This window comes from Cinclus cinclus, chromosome 8 (genome assembly GCF_963662255.1).
Source record: "Cinclus cinclus chromosome 8, bCinCin1.1, whole genome shotgun sequence".
NCBI classification, from domain to species: domain Eukaryota; kingdom Metazoa; phylum Chordata; class Aves; order Passeriformes; family Cinclidae; genus Cinclus; species Cinclus cinclus.
The window spans coordinates 19319088-19345858 of NC_085053.1; the positions used below are offsets into that span (position 1 = coordinate 19319088).

Here is a 26771-nt window from a genome sequence, read left to right on the forward strand (position 1 = left end):
TTATCATAATGAGTATCATCCGTGTATCAGGGAGAAATGCCTGCAGGGGAAACCTAGCTGCACAAGGGAGCTTCAGAAGTCTGAACTGAAACCAAAATAAGCCCAGTCAATCTACCCCTAAATTCAAGCAAAAATTTTGGAGGACTTGATCAGTTTGGCAATTTTATCAACACTACTTGGTTGATAAAATATAGTCAAGTAAAAATAAACCTTAACTTTGGAATGTGGCATTTGAAGGCTTCTCAATAGCACCTCATCTGTTATTCACAAATTATTTTAGTCTAGGTGAAACCATACAGGAATTGTATTATTATTTAGCAACAACAACAACAAAAGTCCTCAACACTTTCTTTGTATTTATTTTTTCTGAGAAATTATTTTCATTAGAAAAAACATGTTGTACATGTTGGCAGAGTGATGCAATATCCTGGGACATCACAGAGTTTTCATCCTTCTTATAGAAAATGTGAAGTTTATTTCATGGGAAGTCAGGGAAATCAGCGTTCCACAGCATCTGCAGTTAGCTTGGACTGACTGGGGGTTTAATTACCAGTACTGCTCATTCTGTTTTTCTGATTGCAGAAGGAGATGCAGTACAGGCATTGTAGCATAATTTAGTTTGGAAGGGACCTCATCTGGTCAAACCTTATACTCAAAGCAGGCCTAAATTCATGATAAATTGAATTAGGCTATGTCATTCAAGATCTGACATACCTGGGACAAATAAAGAGTTTGAGTTTTGTGATATATTTACTTATTGAATTTTGGTGTGTGCACAATAAGTTCCTGTCTGCAGCTAATAATGTCTGCTTCTAGGTGTGAATGGTGAGAATATCTTCAGTGTCAGCTAAAAAGCTGGTCTTTCTTACACTGATCTTAAGCAATTACCAGCTTTAGATCATCAGCAAGAATATAAAAAAGATTCTGTAAAGTAATTCATTAGGTAAGCTTTAAACACCTCATTTACAAGTCAGAAGGGAGTTTGTTCCCTGTCCAAAGTGCAGAAAGATTCCTGAAACCTCCTGATTTACTTTCAGCCTCAACGGAAGCCAAATGTTTGCTGAAGCTCCTGCAGAAACCAGGGAGGGGGAATGCTCCCAGAAACTGTGTTATGTATGATAGTTTTGTGGATTCAGTGTGGAATATTGCAGTAGTTAAGAATCAGAAGATCTTTCATCATTCATTTTTGGTTAAAATTGATTGCATAGGGTTTGTTATTTGTGGTGGGGTTTGTTTTTGTTTTTTTTTTTTTTTTTTTGTTATTACTTTTTTTTTTGTCTTTTAATGACTGGCAAGAGCTACTTAAATTTTGATTATTTATTAGGGCATCGCCCAATTTTATCTTTGTGCCTCTTCATACATTTTTTTCTCTTGAATTTTACTTTACTGGCCAAATTCATCTTTGTTTTGCCTCTTTCATTATTCTGCTGTTATCTTCTATGTTTTTTATTTGTATTTTTTTTCTCTGCTTTGCATTATGAACATTGACATTGTTGTTTAATTAATGCAACTTGACTTTTATTCCAATTAATTCCTACATTAGCTCTAATGTAAACTTCTGCTAATTAGATTATTTATTTTTCTTTCCCTTTTAGGAAAATTTTCAAGGGTAATTAGTGGGGGAGGGAACTGCCTGTTCCTTTCCCTTTGTTATAAACAGTGTCTCTGTCAGGTGTGGCAGATGGTGCATTTATTTTGATTCGTTTGTAAACATCTTCAGCTTTAGAATTCTAGCTTTAGAACACCTTCATAAGTATCTTATTATTTCCTCATGAAATAATACACACCTATGTAATGAGTCAACATCCTTAAAGACACCTGAGCCCAGGACAGATTTTCCCATTCCAGCATCCTACAGCAGCCTGCTCTAACCCAACTCCTCTGCTCTCTCTCTTGTCAAGCTTTGGTGGGCTGAACATCTCAAGCACTGCTCGCTGCAGCAGAGCGCTTAACCACTGACATTTGGGGCTTTTTTTTCCTTCTCCCCATCCCCAGAAGTTTTGTTCTGCTCCTGTGAGATTTCTTCATATTTTTCTTTCACTCTTGTACCATGGACAATGATCAAAATTCAGCTCTGGACTGACCTGTGGGGTGAATTCCTGCCTGCACAACGTGTGCCACTGGGGAGTGTGTGTAATGTAAAGCTGGAGTGCTTTTGGATCAGCAGGTGGTCCATGCAGATTTACCTGCCTGAAAAGGACACAAGGCAGAAAAGCTTGTGGCCACTCCAGCTTAGCTGCTGCAAGAAATCTGTCTCTGGGAAGTACTATCTACTTTCACTGCTTAAGTGGAATAAAGTCAAGATTTTGCAGACAAATGAGCAACCATGGGGGTCTAATGTTGTTCAAAAAACCCCAACAACCCCCCCAAAAAACCTCTCACTCTTCACATAAGATTTCAATAAATTTTTTCAGGGATGCAAGAGTAGGGGGTGGAGATGGAGGTATTTTGGGAAAAAGTATAAATCAGTCTAGATATTTTTTTTTAATTAAACCATTTTTGGGCTTAGTAAAACTTTTCATTATAAACTTTTTAACAAAGAAAACTGAGTTTTGATTAAGGCACAATTTATCTCTGCTCCCAGAAAGCATTTACTAGAAAATCTGAGCAGGAATAACTAAGAGAAAGGTGTGATTTCAATTTTAAGCTGCAAGATGGCTACTAGATATCCTATAAAAGTTATAAATGAAAATTTAAAATCACTCCTTGTAAAATAAAAAGATTCCCAGAGGCAAATGAAATATACGCTTTGCCATGGACAATTTCAAAGGCAAAACTCCTTGAATGTATTCTCTTTTTTTTTTCTTACAAATCTGTCTGTACAAACCCCAATGCTTTTTTTTCAATAAGATATTCAAGACAGAGAAAATTAAAATTTTTCACTGTAGTGAACAGCAGGAAAGTGTACTTCAGTAAGTATAGATTACAGTTTGCTTAAAGACTGAAAATTAGGTGTTATCTTCCCTTCCCTTAAGAGAAGTCTCCAATGAACTATTCAGTAACCTAATTTTACTTTTTAAAATACATAACAATTGAGTTGCAATAAATTGAGTCAACTTTTTTTTGGCGTAAGAGAGTATGAGATAAAATTGCAGCATGAGAACACTCTTTTAATAGAATCTTTTATGTTGCAAGGAATTTCTTGGAATCATTTAGTCAAACAACTGTGTTACACCAGGATCAGCTACAGCAGGTTGATCTGAACTCTGTCAGGTTGGGGTTTGAACATCTCTGAGGAGACTCTACAGTTTCTGAGCAACTTGTTCCAGTGTGTGACTACCCTCACAGTAAAAAAGTGGCTTTTGTGTTCAGGTGAAATTTAATGCATTTTAAGTCGTCCCCATTTTCTCTCATCCTGTTACTGGGCACTACTGGGAAGATTGAGGCTCCTTCATCTTCATTCCCTCCCATCAGGCAATTATTTATACTTAATGGTAAAATCCTCTGGAGCCTTCCCTTTTCCAGGCTGAATAGTCCCAGTTCTCTCAGCCTGTCCTCAAATGAAAGATGCTCCTATTCCTCAAACATCTTTGTGGTCCTGCACCACACTCACTCCAGTAAATCATTATGTTTCTTGTACTGGGAGCCCAGACTGGACACAGTACTCCAGATGCATCCACAGCCGTGCTGAATAGGGAGGAAGGATCATCTCCCTCAACCTGCAGGTACTGGAATGTTTTTTGATGCTTCCTGAATTCTGAATGAAACTTCCATTCACTTATTATAAATTTTGGAATTCCTTTTGTTTTCCCCAGGAAAAAAAAACATTGCACAGATTGATTTAGTTTTATGTAAAATCCCCCATGTTCTGGTATCTATCCTTAGGTCCTTGAAAATGTGTGTTCCTGCTCTGGATTGTAAAGCAGTTCTAAAAATTGCTCAATACAAAAGCAATTATTCTTTCCAAGTAATTAGTACCAAGCTTTGAGATCAATCTTCTGGTTATAATTTGTTTTAAAAGACTGCTCTAAGTTTATGCTAATTATATTACTCATACTCATGTGATAAAGGGCATTAACATGGTGCTTTTACTCTATGGATTTCCAAAAGCAATATAAAGTAAAGCCTGAACCTGCAAAACTTCAGTCTAAGGATCATGCCTGGTGAGCAGCCTGTTAGATGCACAATTGAAACTTGTATTTAACAGAAGTTGCTTCACAAATAAGGAAGAGACTTGATATTTTTCAGCCAAATCTTAAACCTCTGAGTTATAATCAAATTTCGTAAAATTTTAATTAATGCTGGTGAGGCAGCTTTGGTGTGGGAAGTCACACAACTCAACTGTAACTGCAAAGGAACTAAGGTTATTTTGAACTTGTTCACAATCAAATGAGCTCTGAGCTGAGCTTTACACAACTGTTGATAGTATGGTTAGACCCAAGTTAATTACGTGTTATTAAATTCTAACTCCCTTTCAAAAGACTAACCCAACATTGTAGAATAAATATTCTCAATCTATTTTACTAAATAAATAACTAAATCACATAATCAAAGCTAAATAACATGGGAACATTCAAATGTGGCATGTTAAATGTTAGGAATGTTAAATTAGGAATCCTACTTACCGATAACAAAAATGATGTTTGATTTCCTGAGATCTTCTGAAAAGTCTAAAATGAAAATAAAAAATTTTAGTGGCAAGAGCTACTAATTTTAATGTCAGCTACTTACCACATCAAATTGTGTAATGCTCCTGCAAAGGGATCTGATTTTACTAGATTTACTTTCTTCTATAATAATATATATATATATACTTTCTCCATTCCAAAAGGAGCTATTATCCACAAGCCTATTGATCTCTCAGTTTTGTAGTTGTCATTGCAGATATGGTAAAGACATTTTACCTGAAAGTAGATCTTGCAATACACATTAGTTCTTTAAAAATAGAAAGAGGAAAAAAGAGAGAAGCAGATTCATTTTGATGTAATAATGTGATGTAATGCCTCCTCAACCACTGCAGTTTCTGTTGAGAATATTATTACATTATAATTGCAATAGAATCTTGTCCACCTCCCATTTAGATTTTATACTCTCTGGAATGTAGTTCTAAATTCTTCTGAGCCTCAAAATCAGCCAAATAATAACTATCTTAGCTGAAATCCAGGCAATACACTCACCATAACTACAGAATGTATTACAGCTTTGCCTTTAACTGAAAGTGTATCTTTTGAAAAAGCAATTCTTTCTGGTCTGAGTCACAGTCATTGCACTAATTATACCAGTGCAGAAGGTGATCTTGCACCATGTGAGCCTGCTGAAATTTTATTATGTCTTTGAGTTAATCACATACAAGACACCTCATACAATTTTGGGGTCTATTTTGTGGTGTGTAGATCTCTTATTACAAAAAATCATTAGCCATGAAAAGTTTTGCTTTATCCTTTCATTCGTCTTAGACTCTTAGCCCCTCATACTTTCAAAGGAGACTTTCATACCAGCCAGCACCTTTCTTTGCTTTCTGAAAGCACCTATGAGATTCAGTGCTGATTAACAGTAGTATTTTCTAATAATTTTGCATCCATTGGCCAAAAGAGTATAGAAACATCTTTTACAAACTTTAATTTGCATTCAAAGAGAATTCACATGATAAAAATTCCTTGAGGCATAAAGTTCACAATAGAAATAACCTGAATTCACTTTAATTTCTAAGTAACTATTTAAATAACAGGAAATCAAAGGTTTCAAAATTAAATGGCAATTGACACTGAAAAAGAAACTCACCTCCTGTGCTCTCATAACCAGAAAAACTTGACTGATCCTCCTCCTGTTAATTAAGCAATTGACAAATTGAAATGGATATTCTGCATAGTTTGCATTCCTTCTTATACCTGCTTATCTGTATATCTTAATGTATATCTCTCTAAGCTGTCAGTTTTAATCTGTGTTGAGATACAGCTTACAGTGTCACAGAAGTGCTGCTAGTGCAGTTTCAGTTGCTGGAACACAAGCACAGAGAGCCCAAGATATCTTGAGATGATTCACTACCCCACATGAGTGAAGTTCCCCAGGGTTGGGAATGGAGACTGGTGTTGTTTAACATCTTTGTTGATGACACGGACAGTGGGACCAAGTGCACCCTCAGCAAGTTTGCCAGTGCCACCAAGCTGTGCTTGAGGGAAGGGATGCCATCCAGAGGGACCTGGACATGCTTGAGAGGTGGGGCCGTGTGACCTAAGGAAGTTCAGAGCCAAGTACAAGGTACGGCTCCTGTGTCAGGGCAATCCCAAGCACAGTACAGGCTGGGCGGAGAACGGATCCAGGGCAGCCCCTGGGTGAAGAACTCGGGGCTGTTGGTGGGTGAGAAGCTCCACACGATCCATCAGTGTCCATCTGCAGCCCAGAAACCATCCGTGTCCGGGGCCGCGTCGGAGGCAGCGCGGGCAGAGCTGAGGGAGCGGATTCTGCCCCTCTGCCCTCGTGAGACCCCACCTGGAGCACTGCACCCGGCTCTGGGCCCAGCACAAGGACAGGGACCTGCTGGAGTGAGTCCAGAGGAGTCCACGGAGCTGCTCACAGGGCTGGAACACCTCTCCTAGGAGCACGGGCTGAGAGGGTTGGGAGTGTTCAGCCTGGAGAGGTCTCTGCAGAGACCTTACAGCAGCTTCCCAGGATGTGAAAGGGGCCTTCAAGAGAGCTGGAGAGGGACTGTTTCCAAGGACATACAGTGACAAGGGGAAATGGCTTTAAACTGGAAGGCATTAGGTTTAGATCAGATCTCAGGAAGAAATTCTTCACTGTGAGGATAGAGAGGCACTGGAACGTGTTTCCTAGAGAAGTTACAGATGATCCATCCGTAGAAGTGTTCAAGGCCAGGTTGGATGGGGCTTTGAGCAACCTGGTCTAGTGGAACATATCCCTGCCTGCTGGGGGTTTGTAGCAAAATGATCTTTAAGGTCCATTCCAACCCAGGCCATTCTCTGCTATAATACTGGTTTTGTGAGGGACTGGTTTTTCCTCAGTGTCCAAATGCACAATTCCCATATGATATATTAGCAATCGGTGTGCATCCTGAATTTCTTCCAAAGTAACTATGGTATGCTCAGCTGTTAATAGTGAGAAAGCAATATTGGAGAAACTTTTAAAAGTGAACTATAACATAAAGTTTGTATTAGTCTTTGATTTCAAATAACTTAAATGTGTTTACCTTCTGAATGCAACACAAGCTACAAGTGGTTATAAAGGCTGTTGAACTACAAGGAGGGACTACACCAGGGAAATGGCATGTTTTTTCTCTTGAGATTTAGCCACTTAAAATTACTTTGTCACTTTATATTACAATTAATGAAAAATTACAAATACCGGCCAGCAAGACTGTCAGAATGGGAATTCTATATTGTTCTGGTGAGAATTATACATAGGCTGGACATAATCTAGTTTATGAGGTGTCCATATCCTCACACCAAAAATGCTTTATCCTGGTCTGTAAGATACCAATAATAGCATTGACAGTAACACATCCTCATGTGACAGTATTACATCATCAGTGCATAACATCAGCCTGACACGTGTTATGTGAGTCATCTCAGTAGCATATGGCTATCAAGCCATAGCTTGTGACAGCACAGCTCTCAGAAATAGCCACTTTTAAATGTGTAGGGCTGCAGGAGTAGATGAAGTGACATGCACTGCACGGTGACTGGAATGGGTAAACTGCTGCCCACTGTAGTTTGCAGGGTTCATGCACTACCCTTGCAGGTTTCTCCTCATGTTCCCATCATCACTGAAACTGAAGTGCTCTTCATTAGGCTGAAGTACCATTAAATTGGTTACACAAATTATTTTCATTTTTTGATTCACGGTAATTCTCAGTCTATTACACTGCAGCAGAAGAACTGCCATCTTAAAAAAAAAGGAAAGCTGTCATTTTTAAATGAGAGATTATTCTTTCCTACATTTCAAGTGACAATATTAACTCCACATCCTTTATTTTTGGATGTAATAATACAATAAAATAATTGACCCTGCAAAGGATATATTGCATACAAAAGGCTTCATTTTAGATTCTACTTCTTATAATGCCTTTAAAAGTTTATAGATCAAAATCATTTTAGACACTAAGTTTAGAGTAAAATTTCTTTAAAAATCAGGATCAGAATTCCAAGCTTACAATTAAATTAAAGAATTGAAAGCAGCATTACCTCTTTCAAGTTTTGCTTTTGTTCTCCCCTATGGTTGCAAACTGAAACCGCCTCCAACCAGTTTTTGTGCTGATCTGGGTGAGGAGCTAGATGTGCTGCTTGGTTTGAGGTCCCTTGCAAAGGGTGACAGTCTGGCACCCTGTTTAATGCAGTCCCCTCGTGTTTGCAGTTGACAATACCCATTTCTCCCAAAGAGAAAGATTGAGTCTTTCTAGCAAGTAGCTCTCTAAACTGGGAATGGCTTGACCTGTATCAGGCTGAAAACACTGCTCTGCCTCCTCACCAGAGTGCTTTGGAAAATAAAGGTGGGATTTAGCAAGTGATCACATAAGGCAGAGTCCCTCCAGTTGAACAGCAGATGGTATTTGACACCGCATTGCCATCATCAATACAGTGACTTAGCAGCAGCCTCTGTATTCTCAGTATAGCTGTTTCCATGTACTTGAAAGCAAAGTGAGGAAGATTACATCTTATAATGAGCTCCGAGGACAGAGGGGTAGCCAGTAATTTCAGATGCCTTTACAGTTTAGTTATATCTCCAAATATTATCTGGAAACATATCTATTAGTGGAGCATAGCTGTCTGTGTAACTACTTAATATCAACAGTATGTTAAAATAATTGCTAAATAGAGAAGTTTGCTGTCTGTAAAGAATCATTTATTTGACATTTGTCTTTAGGCTTGGAAGACACAGACTTTTAACTTACTTTACTTGTTGCCTATGTTGTAATTAGTAAAATCTGACTGGTAGTAGATTTCATTAGTTAATGAGTTTTCAGTTTCTGTCATTGCTAGGTTGTAAGTCCACAAAATCACAGAATTATTTGGGTTGGAAGATCATCTAGTTCCAACCCACCTAATGTCTGTAATAACAAGCTATGACAGTAAGTCTCAGCAAATAATAATGGAATGATACAGAATTTTTCAGAAGTTTCAATTTTGCTGCTAATGAATTAGTACTCTTAAGGCATCTCAATAAAATAGTTTACATTTTTTTATCTAGTGAGAGGCATTTTCTGAATTAGGACTAAGTGACAGCTGTTGTGAATGTCAGTTACGTGATGAAATGAGAAAGCTTTCCTGTTACCCCCTTAATAACCTCTGCTCCAGTTCTTGCATGTTTTAGTTGGGGTTTTGTTTTTTGTTTTACATGGAAAAGAGAAGAGTTCTCCCTTATCACCTCATTGTTTGAATGCTTCTAGAATGTAATGGTGAAAAGTGCCTGATATATTTTATTCAGATTTCTAACAGATAGAAAATAAGTTTCATCTCCAAATTTACCAGAGATGATAAATAATCACAGATAAAGGAGAAAAGAGGCAGTAGGATGAGACTGAATTTAAAATAGCGCGTGACTTGAGCTTAAAATTATGCTCGGCTTTCAAGTTTGAATTTGAGAATGTAAATATTCCAAGGCATGTTTCAGACACAAATTATTTAAACAAATAAAAATTGCGTGTTTCTTTGCTGGCTTTATGCAAGGCCAGTGCTCCCTGGGAATGGATTTTATGAGCCATGCCATTAAATTTGATTTATACTTCAAATCAATTTCTGAGCCTGAGCTGCTTTCTGCAAGCCGAGTGTTAAAGTATGCCTCTGGAAAGCAGAGGTGGCTCTGGTCTGACCTCCTCTGCTCCAGAACTAATAAATAAGCTAAGACACAGTAGGAATACCTTCACACTTCAAGGCTTTTTTTTTTTCCACTGAAAGTCAAATTTTCGAATATACTTCATACTGCTCAGCAGAGTGGAGTTATTTGTGTCATAAAGAACTAGTGGAAATTAAAATCAGGGTCCAGTGCTAATGTTTTTGAGGTGATTTTTGTTTGTTTAGAATGCATACAACTGCAAAAACAGTGTTCATAATAGCATCTACAAAATTCTGACAGATGAGATCACCGCGATTCCCATCTGTCTAATTCTGTGTTTGTAGCGAAGGCAGAGCTCTGTGCCACTATCCCTTGTGAGGACAGGCTGAGGGACCTGGCCATGTTCAGCCTTGAGAAGACTGAGAAGGACCCTATTCAATATCTATCAGCTGGGAATAAGGGAGGTGTCAGAGGATGGACCAGGCTCTGCTCAGTGGTGCTGAGCAACAGGACAAGAGACAACAGGCAGATGACCATGCACAGAAGTTCCACCTGAACAGGAGGAAGAACTTCTTCACTGTGCAGGAGGTGACCAAGCACTGGCACAGATTGCCCACTGAGGTTTTGGAGTCTCCCTCACTGGAGATATTCAAGGGCCATCAGATGCAATCCTGTGCCATGGGCTGTGGGATGACCCTCCCTGAGCAGGGAGGTTGGGCCAAATGACCCACTGCAGTCCCTCTTCCCACCTGACCCATTCTGTGATTCTGTGATTATTCTTTTAGAACAAAACTTATTACCAGTTCTAAAAATAATAATTAAAAAATTATACTTATTAGTTAGAGATTAACCTGTTTTTAACACTCACGAGCCAAGATCAAATTATCTACCTTTTAAATTTCGTTGGGTTTTTTTTCAGTTTTTGCATTCGTGTTCTTCAAGAACATCCAAGAAGAAGTAGTTTAGAGAGGAAAAAGCCACAATCTGTGTGCTATAGTTTGGGGGGGTTGGTTTTTGTTAACTTCTTTATGTATTTATAATGACAAAGATACATATGATTACCAAGCATGAAAATGAAAGCAAAATCTGTTTAGTTTCATATTGATTTCCAGACACTGGAAGAAATTCTAAAGAAATTACCTCTTAAGGGCAAGTATGTAACAAGAACACCCCTCCCAGGAGAGTAGCAGCAGTTTGCATCATCACAGCACTGTAAGAGTGTCTGGTAAACGATACACCTCATGTGCAATTTTAATATTAATTTGATTTAAAGGCTGAACTAGAGGGGTCAGCATTATATGTAACTTGAAGAAGAACTGGAGCTTGATTTTTTAAATATATTTGTGTTTGAAAAACATTAGAGACATTAAATAACTACATTATCTATAAAGAGTTCCTATCTAACACTGACCTTAAAATAGTTCTATCACATATAATATTCAGTTAGTTTTCAGTTAGGTCTGTATTTATAGAAAGCTCCCAGTGCCCACAGAATTCTTTCTGGAAGTAAGTTGTCACTATTTTTCCTTTAGCGTTCTTTTAGTTTTCTGTAAATCACCATCACTTCTTAAATTATTCTTTTCTGTGTGGAGTGTTTATGCTGTTTGGTACAAATGCTCCCGGGGGACAAGAATTTCTTTTTTCCATCAAGCAACTGCAGCAGAGAAGTGAAGAAGGAGACCTCCCTGTGTACTTGAACTGCAAACTTGATGCTGCTCAGCTCCTATTTTAGACAGCTGATGACAATCCTAATGAATAGATCCCTCACATCAGACACCTCAGCAGTGTGAGCAGAACCTCTCTGCCCTGAGAGCTGCCTTTTGTGAGGTGAAATTCAGTGCTTTGGGTTTTTTTGTTGTTAATGGTTTGGTTTGGGGTTTTTTATGTATGTGCATTTTGTGGAGGTTTTTTTTTGAGTTTTTAAAACTTTACATAAGAAGGGCTTTTCTCCAGGCCTGTGTCAACTCAGTTTTCATAAAGAAAAAGATCTTGGCATGGAGAAGGGCAAAAATAGAGTGCTGTAAAAAAAAACCCCAAACCCAGCGTGTGAGCTCAAATCCTATGATTTGCTGCTATTCAGATAAAAATTGATAGTTGTACTCCAATTTTGCCTCTCAAAGACCTTCCCTGCTTACTATCTCACAAGCATATCCAAGGTTTACTAAAATATCTATTTATCTATTATTAGGCAGTTCTATAACTTTCAAGTTCTGCAGTGTTTATAAAGGACTTCTGTGTTAAGAAGGAATTGAACTTTCTGAAGAAACAGTCCACTGATTTGAGATGCACTGCTGTGAAGAATTTCTAAAACTAGGCCACTTTTCACTCTTTATGACTGGTGTTTAAGCCCAAAATGACTAACATTGACTGCACAATCCTGGGATACATAAGGAGTAAATAGGAAACATATGGTTTTCTGAAAATACATAGGGGATTTTTTTTCTGTTTCCCAGTGCACCCAGAGAAGCCACTCTTCTGCTTCCATACAATACAAGTAAGTGATTTTAAGAGCAGTTTTGTGTCTCATAGAGTAAAACAGCATCTTTGCAATCACTGCAGTTTTATATGTGTATGTAAAGATATATAGGATGTACTTTGACAGTGATTAAGAAATATAAAAGGAATAAAAAGGCATTTCCTTCTGCAGTGTTTTAAAATATAGGAATTGTTACTACAATTGTTTTCAAGAAAGGGTTTTGGTAGCTGTCTTTAGGGATGCTGGGCTACGTGGTCAGAACCAGTTCACAGCCCTGAGTAAGTTCTCTAAAACTAGGAGGCAGAGGAGGTTTAAAATACATCTTTACATTTCTTTATCAACTTTTGGTAGAATAGAAAAAATTCTGCTGTGGATCCTATTTGCATCAACTGTGTGGGATACCTGATATTCCCCAAGAATTATGCGAGTTTTCTAGATGGTAAAGGTAGAGCTGTGAAGTTGTATTTTGTTTGTGAAGGCATAAAGCCTCAGTTTGCCAGTAGAGGGGCAAGCTGGTGTGAGGAAAGAAGGCACAGATCCTAGTGTTACTGCCTGCAGAAATGATGGTGAGATACTGTAAATTGTAATGCTTTTACTACAGACATTTCCACAAGCCACAGAGAATGGCTTCATAATTTACTGCAAAATTATTCAGTGAGGCATAAATGCAGCACCTCTTGAAGAATAATGTTGTCCTCGCTGTTTAAATCTCCAGTAACTCACTTGGGCTCAGCATTATTTTAACTGAATCCTTGTGCCCAGTACTGCCCACCAGAGCTACAGGCAGCAGCTTAGGGTTCAAAATTAGGAAAGATTTGGAATGGGAAGACTTCAACTAACCTTGGCAGTTTAGTCTCCCCTAACATACGTATCACCAGGAACTAAGTTCAAATAACATCTGTGAAAGAAGAAGCAAACAACTGCTTCTGGCATTTCACAGAAAAAAGTGCAGGTTGGGTTATTTTTTGCCTGGTTTGCATGGGGGAAAATAGAGCAGGAGACTTTCTCACACATGCCTTTATTACAGTGTACAATGGTGATTGTGAAAGAAAAAGAATTCTTTGGATTTACGAAATTATTTAGAAGCACCAAAATACACATGGTTTGGGCTTATTCAGGAAACATTTTTGCAAGGCAAACTGTAGTACTTTGTTTCTAGAACTGTTTTCTTTTTTTTTAAAGCATTTAATAGGATAGTTTCCATGGCAACATGAACTGAACAGATTGTTCACTGACTTCAGTACATTTCTATTAAACATCTTTTCTCTGTAGTTAGGCTGCCTTTCCAGCTCTTTCATGTCTTTGGATGCTTATTCATTTTTCCTTTTTGCAGATATCCTTAAACTAGATTAGATTCCACCTTTAACAAAAACAAGTATTGAGAGAACAGAGTTTCACAACCATTTCTGAGTATCCTCTCATTTTCTTTTCTACCCCATATTCCTGTTTTAATCAGTTTCCCTTTATAACCAGAATCTGTAATTCAAATTGATACCACTGTCAGCAACAGAGAAATGGACACTGCAGAAATGATCAGCATTAAAAGCCCAAGTGGCTTCGGGATACTCTTGGTCATTTTACTAGGACCTGTAATGTTTAATGCTGCACAGCATATATGAAGAAAACTGTTGTTATACCAGAAGTTCCTTATGTTCTCAAGGAAAAAGAAAGCACATGATTAATATATGACATTCTAATCTGACTCCTTAAAGAATTTTAATGTTCATCTAATTTTGAAAAGTGCCTTTAGAAGTCTGAATGAAAATTTCTTCTGCTAATGGAGGTGTGCAGTTTGCTCTCTGTAGTATTGTAATGCTAACTCCAAAGTATTGTGTCTGAAGGGTTAAATAAATTACTTGGACTGAATCTTCAGAATAGCAAAAAGGGAGTCAAGACATTAAGTGACAGCTGACAGGAAGCACAGTAAATGGAGGAAAATGGTCTTTGGTTTAATCCACAGAACTTCAATAAAATGAGGGTTTCACTTTGCTCTTGCCCATCAGTTTTATTAATATTTGTGTTCTGCCCCTGTGTTGAAAAGACTCTGAGGAACTTTTCATTATGTCTCTTAAAAAAATATTTAAGTTTCAAGCTATGCTAATCACTCAGCCTGGAAATATTGTTATTGCCTTGGTAGCAATGGAGTCTGTTTTGCATCAGTTCACTAAAAGCTTTCCTCCTGCTCTCCTCAAGCCTGGATTCCTCTCTGCTTTGGACAGGAGACTACACTAAGCTGTAAAACTAATTGTAACTACATTGCACCAAATTTTTAAAAAGGGCCTGTTTCCTCTCTTGTTAGAATGATTAAATGTCTAATGTCTTTCAGAACTTTTTTTTTTTTTTTTTTCTTAACATCTGCCTTTCCTAGGTCTGGGGGTGGGGGCAAAAAAAAAAAAGGCAATCTCTTCTTTGCACATACTATTGCATTTATCTAACTGCATCATTAAATGCAGTAGGACACTGCAAAGGCATGGAAAGCTCTCAATTATGAACTGGTAATTCCCTCAAAGGCACAAAAATGCATTTCCATGTTTTGATCTGAGGGTGCCGAGGCACTGGAACAGGTTGTCCAGAGAAATTGTGGATGTCTCATCTCTGGAAGCATTCAAGACCAGGTTGAACCAGTCTCTGAGCAACCCGGTCTAGTGGAAGGTGTTCCTGCCCATGGCAGGGAAGTTGGAACTAAATGATCTTTAACATCCCTTCCAACCCAAACCATTCTATGAAATCTGTGACCTCCTGCTCCAAATGATAGAAGAGGCTAAATATATTTTTGAGGATTTTACTTGAAATTAACCTGATTTTCATGTCTCCCAAATCGTAAAGTTCTGTAAGCACTGGCACAGGAGTGTATCCATTCTACAGTTGCCTGACAGTGTGTTTTAACTTTTTCTTTAATTACTCTAAATATTCCTCAGGCAAGCTAGGGTTGTCTTGAAAGGCTTGTTTTCATGAGAAAATAATTGGATGCTCTTTTCTTCTGGAACTCTTTTATAGGATTCACTGATGCCAATTCTTCAGTACTCCCTTTTGGCCTGAATGCACTTGAAATAAGCCAAATGGTAGGTTTCTAATTAAAAATCCAATTGTTAAAAATAAAAACTTTCTGATCTCTAGAAACAAGTGACAGTCTCTCTGACAAAGTTGAGAAATTGAATGGCAAGTATAAATGAACACAGTGAGCATTAGAAGCCTTTATCACACTTAAGAGCATTCCAGCAGCAAAGAACAATCCTTGCTAAAGCAGACACTAGTCATGACGGCAAGTTCTGCAAATTGAGAATACTCTAAATCTGTGACACTCAAAAATGCCTGGCCCAAAATATATTCCTGGAGTCTTAATATGTGTTAAAATACCTGAAACTAATCACGTTAACTTTGCTTTTATGTTATTCAATCAAGTCATGAGTAGTGTAATCATTATTGCAGAAAAAGTTTATAGAGATTGTTATAAGACATGAAACCTTGGTTAGTTCTTCTGCAAGGCATTCTCAACAAGAGGTACTATCTGCTTCATTTATTTATTTATTTCTATTTTTCGGAAGAACGTATTTCTAAGTCAGTCTAAAAACTTATATTATTCCTTTTATAATACAGGATCTATCAGATCTGAGACAAAACCAGAAAAATAGCTACTAATGATTTGGAGAAAAGACTTGGAATTTTTTCCTTTTTTAAAAACAGGGTATTTCCCTCCTGCCTTTCAGTGCTGTAGGGACTTGGTGATTACAAGTGTTCCAGTTCTTGAAGTATTCATGCATAGCCAGTAGAAAACAATCAGCTTACTTTTGATTTATTTACATGAATTTAATTGAACTATCATTTATAAAATATACCATTCAAAGCTCAAGCTTTCTCAGAGTTATTTTTAATTCAATTTCCCCTGCATACCCTTCCAGAAAAGCCAGTTCTTAATTTGCACTAGTGTTTCTTTGCACTGTTTCAGCAAGAGCTGTCAGGTGTTTCTGGAAGCACTGGGCACTCCTGCGTGAGCGCAGGACTACACCAGTAGCTGGAACCACACCACTCAATCTCCTTGCTCCTGCCTACCAGTAAGAGACATTATTCTGGAAGAAGTAATGTACATCTGAAGAACACAGATGCTTTTTTGTCTTAGTTTACACTGGAGATTCTCCTGGCTCGTTCCAAGAATGAGAAAATGCAGAAGTATCTGTGTAAGACCATTTCAGCTGCACCAAGACACCCGTTGCCAGCTGTGGGTTTGTCTGTGTGACCCCCAACTCCTCTTGTTCAGTGACTACCAAGATGTTCCCCTAAAATTCAGCCATTTTTAGCAGCTCAGCTGTGTAAGGTTGCTTGGAAACAAGCCTTCTTATCCCCCTCGTTCTCATGACAGATTTCCTATGCAATAACATCACTGCATGACACATTTGTATCCAGACACAGATTCTTTTTCCACTTGAGATTCTCTGAGTAAAGGTTGTTGATGCTTCACACAATTCGTAAACAGCATGTGGTAAATCACTGGAGTATTAAATCACTGCCACAGTCAAAATGAGCTCAAGTTTTGAATGTGAGCAGTTCCTCACTCCTGAATTTAGTAATTGTTCTTTCCTTCCTGAGAGTAATGTCTCATTTTGTTTTTCAGACCAGGCAGCTAGGTGATATTTTGACTTCATGGTAATCTCCACTCCCTTTTTTTTTCTGTATATAATACTTGCTTCCATAATTTGCAATTGCTTTCTCCTTTATATGTTCTTTATATTTGTACAAGGCATCTCATAACCTGTGTATACGTTAATTTATCAGTAATATAAATATTGATTTTTTTTAATGTTGCAAAAAAGTATCAAATACCAACTTGCAGTTGAAGTGAGTGGTGTCAGCCGCTTCATATTTATATACCTGTCCTTGACTGATGCCTTGCTTTAGCTTCATTTCTCCTTTGTTTGTTAACAGTATTGCACTCTTGCCAGAATGGCAATGTGTTAGTTTAGGAAAATAATGAGAAAAGCTAGCTACCACATCTGGCAGAAGGAACATTTGCCATTGACAAAGACAAAGAAGTCCCATCATAGTCTTCTTGTTCAATCTCATGTGAGAATCACATGCATTCAAAACTGCAGTGCTTTTATGGATGGTGTAATGTATCATCAATGAGCTATATGGTTTGAAATTATTATATCAGTATAATTTTCATGTTTCTGTTTATTTTATTTAATTTTGTAACTATAAATTAAATATTATGAACCAGGAGTATAATTTAGGGTATGTACTCTTCCAAAAGATCCTATTTAAATGTCATGCAAAATATAACATCAAAATAGCCAAACATAAGGTAAATATAGATTCTTCTTTATAAGCCTAACCTGTAAGTACAGTACAGACAAAGATAACCAGAAATTTAGAAGTTTCCTGGGCAGAGAATGTTTTAAGAAGGGTTTATGAAAAAATGGGATTTAAAATGGGATGTGGAGACAGAGGCAAGCTGCCTCCTTGAAAAACAGCCAAGCTGAAGTAACTGAGCCAAATAGCACAGTAAAGGGATCTAAAAATTAAAATAAATGAATGGAGCTAGAATGTTGCAGGTGAGGATAAAGTGTTGCATTGAATACTGTGAAAGAAAGCCAATGAATGATCCAATCATAACAAAAATTCGGCTTTGTTGGCCCTCTTTTTGTCACTAGCTGTAAAATGTCACAAGAAAAGATATCTTTTGCAAGTAATGAGAAGAGAGGTGAGAACATTTGCAACTGCATTTTGTTGAATGACAACAGAAGCACAAATTAACATTCTGTGCCAAGCTGCTTACAAATCTAGAGAGATGTTTGTGGTATTCATGTAGAAAATACAAGCAGAGTCATGCAGAAGTGGAAGACAGGAAGCAAAACATACAAAACCAACACCCTTAAGTATGGTGGTGTGATAGACAGATGGCTTTAAATTTATTTATTTATTTTTAAATTCTAGGTCTTTTAGACCTTAGCATTCTTTTAATGCTTATCCACAGCATACTAACAAGCTCACAACCCTTAGTGCAGCATCCAAGCCTCAGGAACCTCCCATGTTTCAGTTTGTGCCCATTGCCTCCTGCCCAGCCACCGGGCACCAGAAAATGCCCGGATCCATTTTCTCTCCATCCTCCCTTCAGATTTCTGTTCACTTTGATGAGATGCCCTGAGCCTTCTCTTTTCCAGACTGAACACTCAGGTCTCTCAGCCTTTCCTTGTAAAAGAGATGGCCCAGTCTCTCAATTATTTTCGTGGTCATTTGCTGGACTCTTTTAAGTATCTCCATATGATGTATTACTAAACCCAGAACTGAATATTATTCCAGATATGACCTTACCCATGTAGATGTAAAAATTTTTGGGGAAAGATATTTACAACCTTTTTCCCCCCCTCTCTCTGGCATTCTTCCTATAGACAAGGAAAACTCTTATCAAAATTTAGTTTTTAGATGTGGATTGAACAGGATCAATAGAAAGGCTGTTTTCAACATATTGTAAGGCTTTGTTGTTTTTTATTCTTAAAAACATTTTTTTCATAGGGAGAATGTTTGATTTGGCTGTAGTTATATTTTACACTTTTTATAATTTCATACTGCTCTTTTGAAAAGTTTTACTTTTTCAACATACAGCAGACTTACAGTGCATTTTAGCAATTCTATTTGTCACATTTTCCAACATTTTTTTAATTTATGAAGGAAACTCAGCAATGCACAGGAATGGAAGATACAGGCTCTTAATACTACAATAATATTAATTCTTTTTTCCTAATCAGAAAGCAACATCTGTGTATTGTGAATTTACTTATGTTGTACTTAAGAATCCATTTGCCCTATCATTATCACGTTGTTCAGACAGATTTTATTGCACAATATGTACATAAACTAGAAAACTGTCTAGAGAGAAGCTATATAAACAGAAAATTACCTGGTCTTCAAAGTCAAATTCTGTATAAACAGCATCTCCAGAATCCATAATCAGACTGCAATCAAGTTCATTTGGTCCTAAAATAGGAAAGAAAATTGGAATTCAGAATTGGCTTGAAAATTTTCACTTTATGTGGTGGAAGACTATAATATTTCCAGTTGTCTGTATCTGTGCAAAAGCTGTGATCCAAGTAACCATTCAGGTTTGCTAGAGTGCCCAGGTGAATGGTATTTCATTAGCAAAACCTTCAAATCATCCATAAAAGCTACTGCAAATCTTAGTAAGGAAGGGCTGTGCTAAATGGGGAATTGTTTTAGCTCACTGCATATTTATTGGGCAGGGTGTTCTGCCTGTCATGACTTGCAATTGTAAAATTGCCTCATTCAAGGGAGAATACAAAACAGAATACAAAACAAAAGAAAGAGAAAGAAAATGCTAATTTCTGATTAACAGATAAAGATCCTTGAGTGGTGTTGATAGGGGACCAACCATGCTTCCAGCAGCAATCATCTCCATTTCCATCCTATTCTACCCCTTCCCAAGGAGTCTGTGTGGCTTTGTCCCTTCTTGTCATCTTTCTGTGGCAGGACCAGGAAGAATGCAGTCTCTTGCGCTTGGCATGACAAAATTCAATTGTTGAGAAGCCTTGACCTGGCTGAGTTTTACAGTTTAGCTTCAGCTGAACTGCTGAAGGTGCAGGACAACAGAAGCTGAGCTTGATATTTCAAGAAGTCATGTAGGGGAGGAGTCACTGCTAAACCACAATGGGAGGATAAACTACCAATAATGTTTCTCTATAAACACAGGAAGGCTGTAACACGACCATCATATTCTGGTCCTGTCACCCCTTTCAGATTATCTTAATCCTGGGCAATAAAGAAGGAAATGGTCTCCTGGGTCCTCCAGATGGTGCAGCCCTAAACTAAATTCTGCGCATATTCTAAACACACTAGAATGTCAATAGGCATGAGACTATAGAAATAATTTTCACAGCATTAGTAAAATGAGATTAATAAAAATATTTAAAGATACACAGAAACCTAAAAATTATAACCAGCTGGCCACAGATGAGTCCAACCACTCACTTAATGTGGGGAGAAACAGGTAACACCAGGGGAAGTATAAGATGTCTTTTGTTTTGTCTCCTCATGTTATCACTAATGAAGAAAACAACCCCCTCCTTCCTGAGTTACAGGGGTCTCTACGTGGTATGATGTTCCTACAAGCACTGGCACTGAGAGTACATAGTTTTAAGCCTATTGTCAACCTGGAGTTTGTTTTCTCACCATTACAGTTGTTTTTATGGGTGGCTTGCTGTAACAAGTACTATCAATAACAGATTTTGGAGATCAATTTGTGCCAGATGCATTTATACATTATCTGGGTTTGTTTGCTTTTGACGTTTACATAGTAATAATCTATGTAGGTGGTGAAGCAAATATCCCTGACAGAGAGAGGAGCTGGATGTCATAATGACCAAACACTGTAACTGCATAGTACAAATGATAATTCCAGGGTGTCTTAGTTTGCCATCCTTACCACAATTACTGCCAAATTAATCTTCAATTTAATTTTCTGGACTACATAAGAAATACCAGGGAAAGACCTGCATCTACTATCTGATGGTGCTTTTGTTTTGGTTCCTCACTCCCCTGCCCCCACCCCCACTGCTCATGTATAGCTTTTCAGAGTGCTATTAAAAAAATTACAGGAAGGAATTAAATTCCTGGTACTGCAGTGTCACACGTACACATGCAACATGTTCTCTGGCATGTACACTATATGGTCTGTTGAAAATACCTTTTTCTAAAACATACATGCAAGGAAATAGATTTCCAACTGCTGAGAGAATCTTGATTTTTTTATTTAGCTTACATAGCTGATATCTCACTCTTAACACCGTGTCATTGTTGATAATATAATTTAACTAAGCCTCAGTTGTCACTGGTACTTGGCTACTCTGACACATCAATCACTTCTAAAGTCACTTGTTGGCACTTTATTAAAGGCACTTGATTAACTGTCACTTAACTACCAACAGCAGTACGTATTCTTAGCTAGAAACATTAGTATGAAAAATGGTGCTGCAAACTTAAATGTAAAGGTCAGGCTGAAAATGAATACTCATGCATAATGTATCTTAAGTGATAAAAGCCACAATTGTTATACAATTTTAATATGGTCAGGCATCTTAAAGCCTTTTTTTCCTTGAACTAGAATATCAGTGTCCTTGCAAAAGCATGGCTTCTTCCTAGGATATATTCAAGAAAAATTGAAAATCAGTCTTTTCTTTCATGGTTTAATGAAAACTAACAAACCGCATAACCCATCTATCACTGAACAATGTCCAGACTTCTTTACCTTTCTCAAATTGTCTAAAGACAAATCCATCAGAAATGAATTGAAGCAAATGGCTACTCCCAAGACAAGATAAAGTAATTAAGGGATATATCAAAGTACTTGCAATATCCCTGGTGTGAAGCATGAGTAGTTTGCTATGATCCAGCTCAGTTTGTTGTTGGAGGGAGCATATTTTGCTAAGGTTGGACTAAATCTTCCTAAAACAGGTCTTGCAGGGGAGAACGAAGAGCCCATTAAGTATTGCTTGTAGGCACAGCAGCAGAGGCACACCAGGGAGCTCCTTGGCAAGGTACTGGCAGCCAGGAATCCTGCTGTAGGCAGATCTCCAGACAAGGCTCAACCAAAAGGAGAGCCTTGCAAAGTGGATAATTCAAAACTCAGGTTTTCTAAATGCAGGTTCAAATCAGCAACATTTAACGTAAAACCTATGGCAATGTTTATCTATCAAAGGTGAAATGCATGATGTTGCCTTAAGGAAAAGGGAGAGCTGGTTTAAGAGTTTGGGAGCGAACATGCCCTGCTACTTTCAATGAGACTGCAGGCTGTCCTCATGTCTGACAACAAAACAGTTGCTTGTTAGTAAGTTTTATTGCCTTTTCTGAGGAAGTTGCATTGTTTTTCTTTTGCTAAGTTGGTACCGTGAGGACTAGGCTATAAAAACAATTCACACTTGTCTATTAGGAGGAAAGGCTTACAGTCTGATTTGTCTTAATTTTTTCATATAGGTGTCCCATTCCACCAAATAATCTCTTGGCTGAAATAAGCTCTTGGTTAACTTGGAGCCTTCCCATGCTAATATGAACCTTAGGAAGTGATAACTTCCTAAGTAACTGAATCAATTGCAAAAGGAAAAATCAAGTTAAAAATATCATTTAAGGAAGCCCATGAAAGTACTGCTGTGGAAAAATAACTTGCAAGCACCTGATCTGAAAAGGTACCCTCAGGGCTTAAAATATGCTTCCTTGATTGCATGAACAAAGTTAAGGCAAAGGAGACCTAGTCCCTTTCATGTGCTTGTGTTTTCCTTAGAGAAAAAAAAAGAGAGAATTTTATTGGGTGCAGTACTGCACAATTAAAAAATAAAGCAGTTGAAAGTTTTTATTAAATCCCCATTAACTTTATAATCAGGTCTCTGAGGAGGAACAGGTTGGAATACAGAAAAGCAGAGAGCTAGAACGCATTCATTCCCTTTTTTGGCCGTGTTTTGTATCTTGACACTGAAGGTATCTTTCATAAAGATTTGTCCTGTGAGGAATCCAAGAAGATCCAATGACGCAGCCCAGAGGGATGAGGTTAAGTAGAGATGGCTGCAGTTGTTACTCAGCACGTGCTACCCCTGCTGAGTCTGAGAGTGAGGGACAGGGACACCCCTGTGCCAGAGGGTGCACGGCTGTGCTCCGTCACTTCCTTCACCATGAGGCTGTAGTTTATATTTTATGCTGTGTTTTACATAATGGTTGTTGCTCCTAAGCTGAATTGCACAAGATTGATCATGGAAAGCTGAGAGAGTGTGGCTGTTACAGGCAGATGTGTAATTCCTACCAGAGATGTACCCCCAAAGCCCAGGGGATCATGGCTGTAGAGTCTCTGGTCCTACAAAACATTTCTGTGTTTTAAGCCTGGGTTCACGGCACTTTCTCTGAAAATGTGTTCATCCTAAGTTGTCACAAATGCAAATGTCAAGCATTGCTTTTTCACAGTTCACTAAATTCATTTATACAATGAAAATAAACTGTACTGATCTGTCTAAATTTATCTGCAGTTGACTTCACTTCCCATCACAAGGTTGCTATGGCCCATCATGCAAATTAATTAAGTCTGCTCCTTGGACCATTTGTGTTGAGCAAATCAGCTAAAGAATTTCCAATCCTTGCTTAAATGCATTATTTATTTTGAACCCTGCTAGCAATTCTATTCAGTATAGTTAATTGGCTCAGATATGCACATACTCATATTTTAACAACAATAGTATTCACACAGTTCAACACTGACTGTCGTAAAAGTAATCTAAGCCTATCCTGTGAAGCATATTGCTTCTCTTAATAGCATGTTTAAACTCAATAAAATAAAAATGTCTTTTTATGTTATGGAACATGCTCTGAAGCACTGTCTAATAACTCAATATATGTTGCATATAAGCATTTGGGCAAGACAAATACTTAGAAGATAAATTTCAAGTGGAATGTTACAGAAATAATTTGTTGAAGCACTGATTAGCATTAGAATGATTACATTTTAATTTTTCTCTCAGCAAGATGGTTCTAATACAAATTTTATTGCAACCTTACGCTGTTGAGTTTCATGACAGGTTGTTGCTCTTGGCAACGGTCTTAATATTTTGTGGAAGGCAACAATGAGAAAATTGTATTTTCATCTATAAACATTTCTGTTGTTTTCTTTCAGTACATATTGTTACATAGTTGATTACAACTGGATTTTACAGGTATAACATGAATTAGATTGATGTGGAGGCATGAAAATATTAGAAACACTATGTATATGTTAGCTACAAGGAACTACACTTTATTGCAATATCACGAATATGATTAGAGGACAAAAAGTGAGATCAAGACATGGAATTGTAACCTCTAGGAATTAAACACCTGATCTCATAGAAATCCTACTTCAAATCTCCTTATTGTAACCGGTGCTCAGAGTAGGCACTAATTAGATGACTGTGGCATGGCATCTGCTCATGGCTCTCCAATTATTTTGGTGAGGGATTTATTAAATAGATCAGCCTTTTGAGGAACTAAATGGAGCTCATCCAGCATCACAACCAATTTGTGCAAATTGTTTAGCTCCTGTCACACTGTCAGAGCTTGCACCTTGATGACACTTATTTCCTTTTTCTCCTGTGCAGAATTTAAATCAATTAGGGAATCCAGGGGCAATTTGCAACAGAATGTTGTACAGTGGAAATGCCGTTTTAGGTTTGGGATCAACCTCTTCCCTCTATGAATAAGGCTAGGCACAAAAGAAATAAGTGTCCCACTTAACAGAGCGTAATCTTTATTCTTGTGTGCATCTTATCTCAAGGGTGACCACTAGGATCCTGTGGGCTTTTTAGCTGATGCACTTCTTAAAATTCTTAATCTCCTCCCCAAGCCCCAACACCCCTTGCATTCACTGCCCCTCCCCTTCCCCACCTTGGTACTTCATCTTTATTTCATTTAGAACATTATCAAAAATTTCTTTTTGTTGCTGGTTCAGAAGACATTTATGACATAATCTACCTACGTAACACTAGTAGTTGATTTGGAAAACAGCCAGGGATGCCATTGTAAACGGAAGAAGTTGTGAAGTTACCAGGGAAAATTCCTCTACTGCCCTCAAGCAAAATATTTCTGACAGATGTTACGGATTTTCAGTGCTTTGATTTTTAGCTTCAATTCTTTTGCAGTCCTTTGTCTCTCAAAGGCTTTACTTTGAAGATATTCAAGCTTCAGTAAGCATAAATAATAAATAGATAAATAAAATCCCCAAACACTTGACTTAATATTCATGCACCATTTCAGAATTAGTACCAATTATTGGGGAGGAAGTATGATCATTAATCTCTCAGGACTGATTTTCTGGTGAACACCAAGGTATAACTGAAACAGCTGACAACTGGAATTGAAAACTTAAATGATTTTTGTATTAATAGTATAACTTAGTAGACTTGCCATAGTATTTTAAGGTTAACTTGCAGATAAGCAAGTTGTTGGATAGGCTATATGAAGTTTCCAGATATATTTTTTTTGTCCCTGATTGTGCAAATGTTTGAGATCAGTCAATTCTGCTACAATACGTACACCCAAACTTGAAGAACATGAAAAAGGCATCCCAGTGTCAAATGCAGTACAATGAATATGCATTCTTTAAATCTTACATTAACTCACCTGCTGCAGTCTCTTTGTTTGCAAATAGTTTATTGTCAACTGCTGAACTTATGTCAGAGAACACTTCTTCTTCATCTCTGTCTGCATCAAACTGAAAAAAAAAATAAAATAAAGTTGGCAATCAGATGCTGCTTACTACTTGGCTGAACATCAACATGTACTGTGACTTCTCACCCCAAGCCTTCCTGATAGGGAACATTTATATTTTAATGTGTGCAGTCCATTGCTTTAGGTATGAATAATTTAAATTTTGACTTTCATTTTTTTAAACCATTTTGGCTATTTTTAATAGCCTGTCAGAAACAGAAATTAGCATAAAGTAGACTTTTTCTCAAAGAATGAAGTTTCAAAGCAGAAAGTAGAACTAGTAATGCACATTATTTCTTCAGTCATTGGATGGTTAAAAAAAAGTCAGCATAGAGACCAGAAATAGGATTACTTTGCTGCCACTTCTTTTTGGTGACTAGCATAATTAACTTTTTAAATTTGCAAATGAAAAACTTTCAGTAACTTCTGAATAGTCTGAAACAATTTTTGTGATGTACAATTTCTTCAAGTAGTTGAGTAAAACTCTTAGGAAAGAATAAGTAATTTTGAAAATTCCATACTTATAGAAAAGAGAGCTTTCCTCTCTCAGTATCAGAAAGTGCTATGACTCAAGTGATAAATTAATCAAATCAGGAAACAAAAGCTCCTTTAAAATGACAAATTATTAATTTCTTATGATTTTAACCTTCTTTTTCATTTATTCTGTCTTTTGCCTGATTCAGATACTGATTCTCCCAAGTTTTTTCTAGGCTCTGTCTGACAGGTTTCTTTTTATGGCCAGGTGACTGTGGCAGGGGGGAAATTCTGTTACAGTGACATGCTTGACAGTGGGTTTGTGATTTTCCTTATTGTATTTATCAAGCTTTATTTATTTAGATCATCACATATTCAGACAGGTGAGCCTGCTATAAATATCAATACATGGAGTTTTCTAACTGGTTCTTGAAATGGAGTTTGAGGGTTTGACCCTGAAGACCATTCAGAAGTTCATTCTGCAGCAGTCACCATCTGTCTGGGCAGATTTGTTGAGAAATTCTTCTGCGATTTAGTGTTTACCTTAACTCAGATAATTAAAAAAGAAAAAATTCTAAAGCAGAAATTTGTTTGTGTTTACCTCTTAGAGGGATTACATTTGTGTCAAAACCAAGGCTTGTGGAAGAACAGGTCTTAAATAAAACTGTTAATAAAACTTTTTGGGCACTTTTTAATCTATCCGCAAAGAGCAGCTTTGGAATGTCCTTGCTGATAGGAAAAGGCTGCTCCTAATGTATGCTAGGGAAGACATATATCATCTTTGCGGGTATGTGTATGCAGAAAACCAAGTAATTTGTAATCAGGTTGTGTCTGATCATTATTGTGTAGGTCATACCACAGTTGGAGT

General features: G+C 37.4%; 1 protein-coding gene across 1 annotated transcript in view; it reads right to left on the minus strand.

Moving 5' to 3' along the window:
- AK5 (adenylate kinase 5) overlaps positions 1 to 26771 on the minus strand; it is an 82095-nt gene that overhangs the window by 17007 nt on the left and 38317 nt on the right. The window contains exons 7-10 of the mRNA XM_062497338.1: positions 25343 to 25433; positions 19098 to 19174; positions 5722 to 5764; positions 4566 to 4610 (exon numbers count right to left, since the gene is read on the minus strand). Of these exons, the coding sequence (XP_062353322.1) occupies positions 4566 to 4610; positions 5722 to 5764; positions 19098 to 19174; positions 25343 to 25433 (256 nt within the window). The remainder of the gene's footprint in view (positions 1 to 4565; positions 4611 to 5721; positions 5765 to 19097; positions 19175 to 25342; positions 25434 to 26771) is intronic.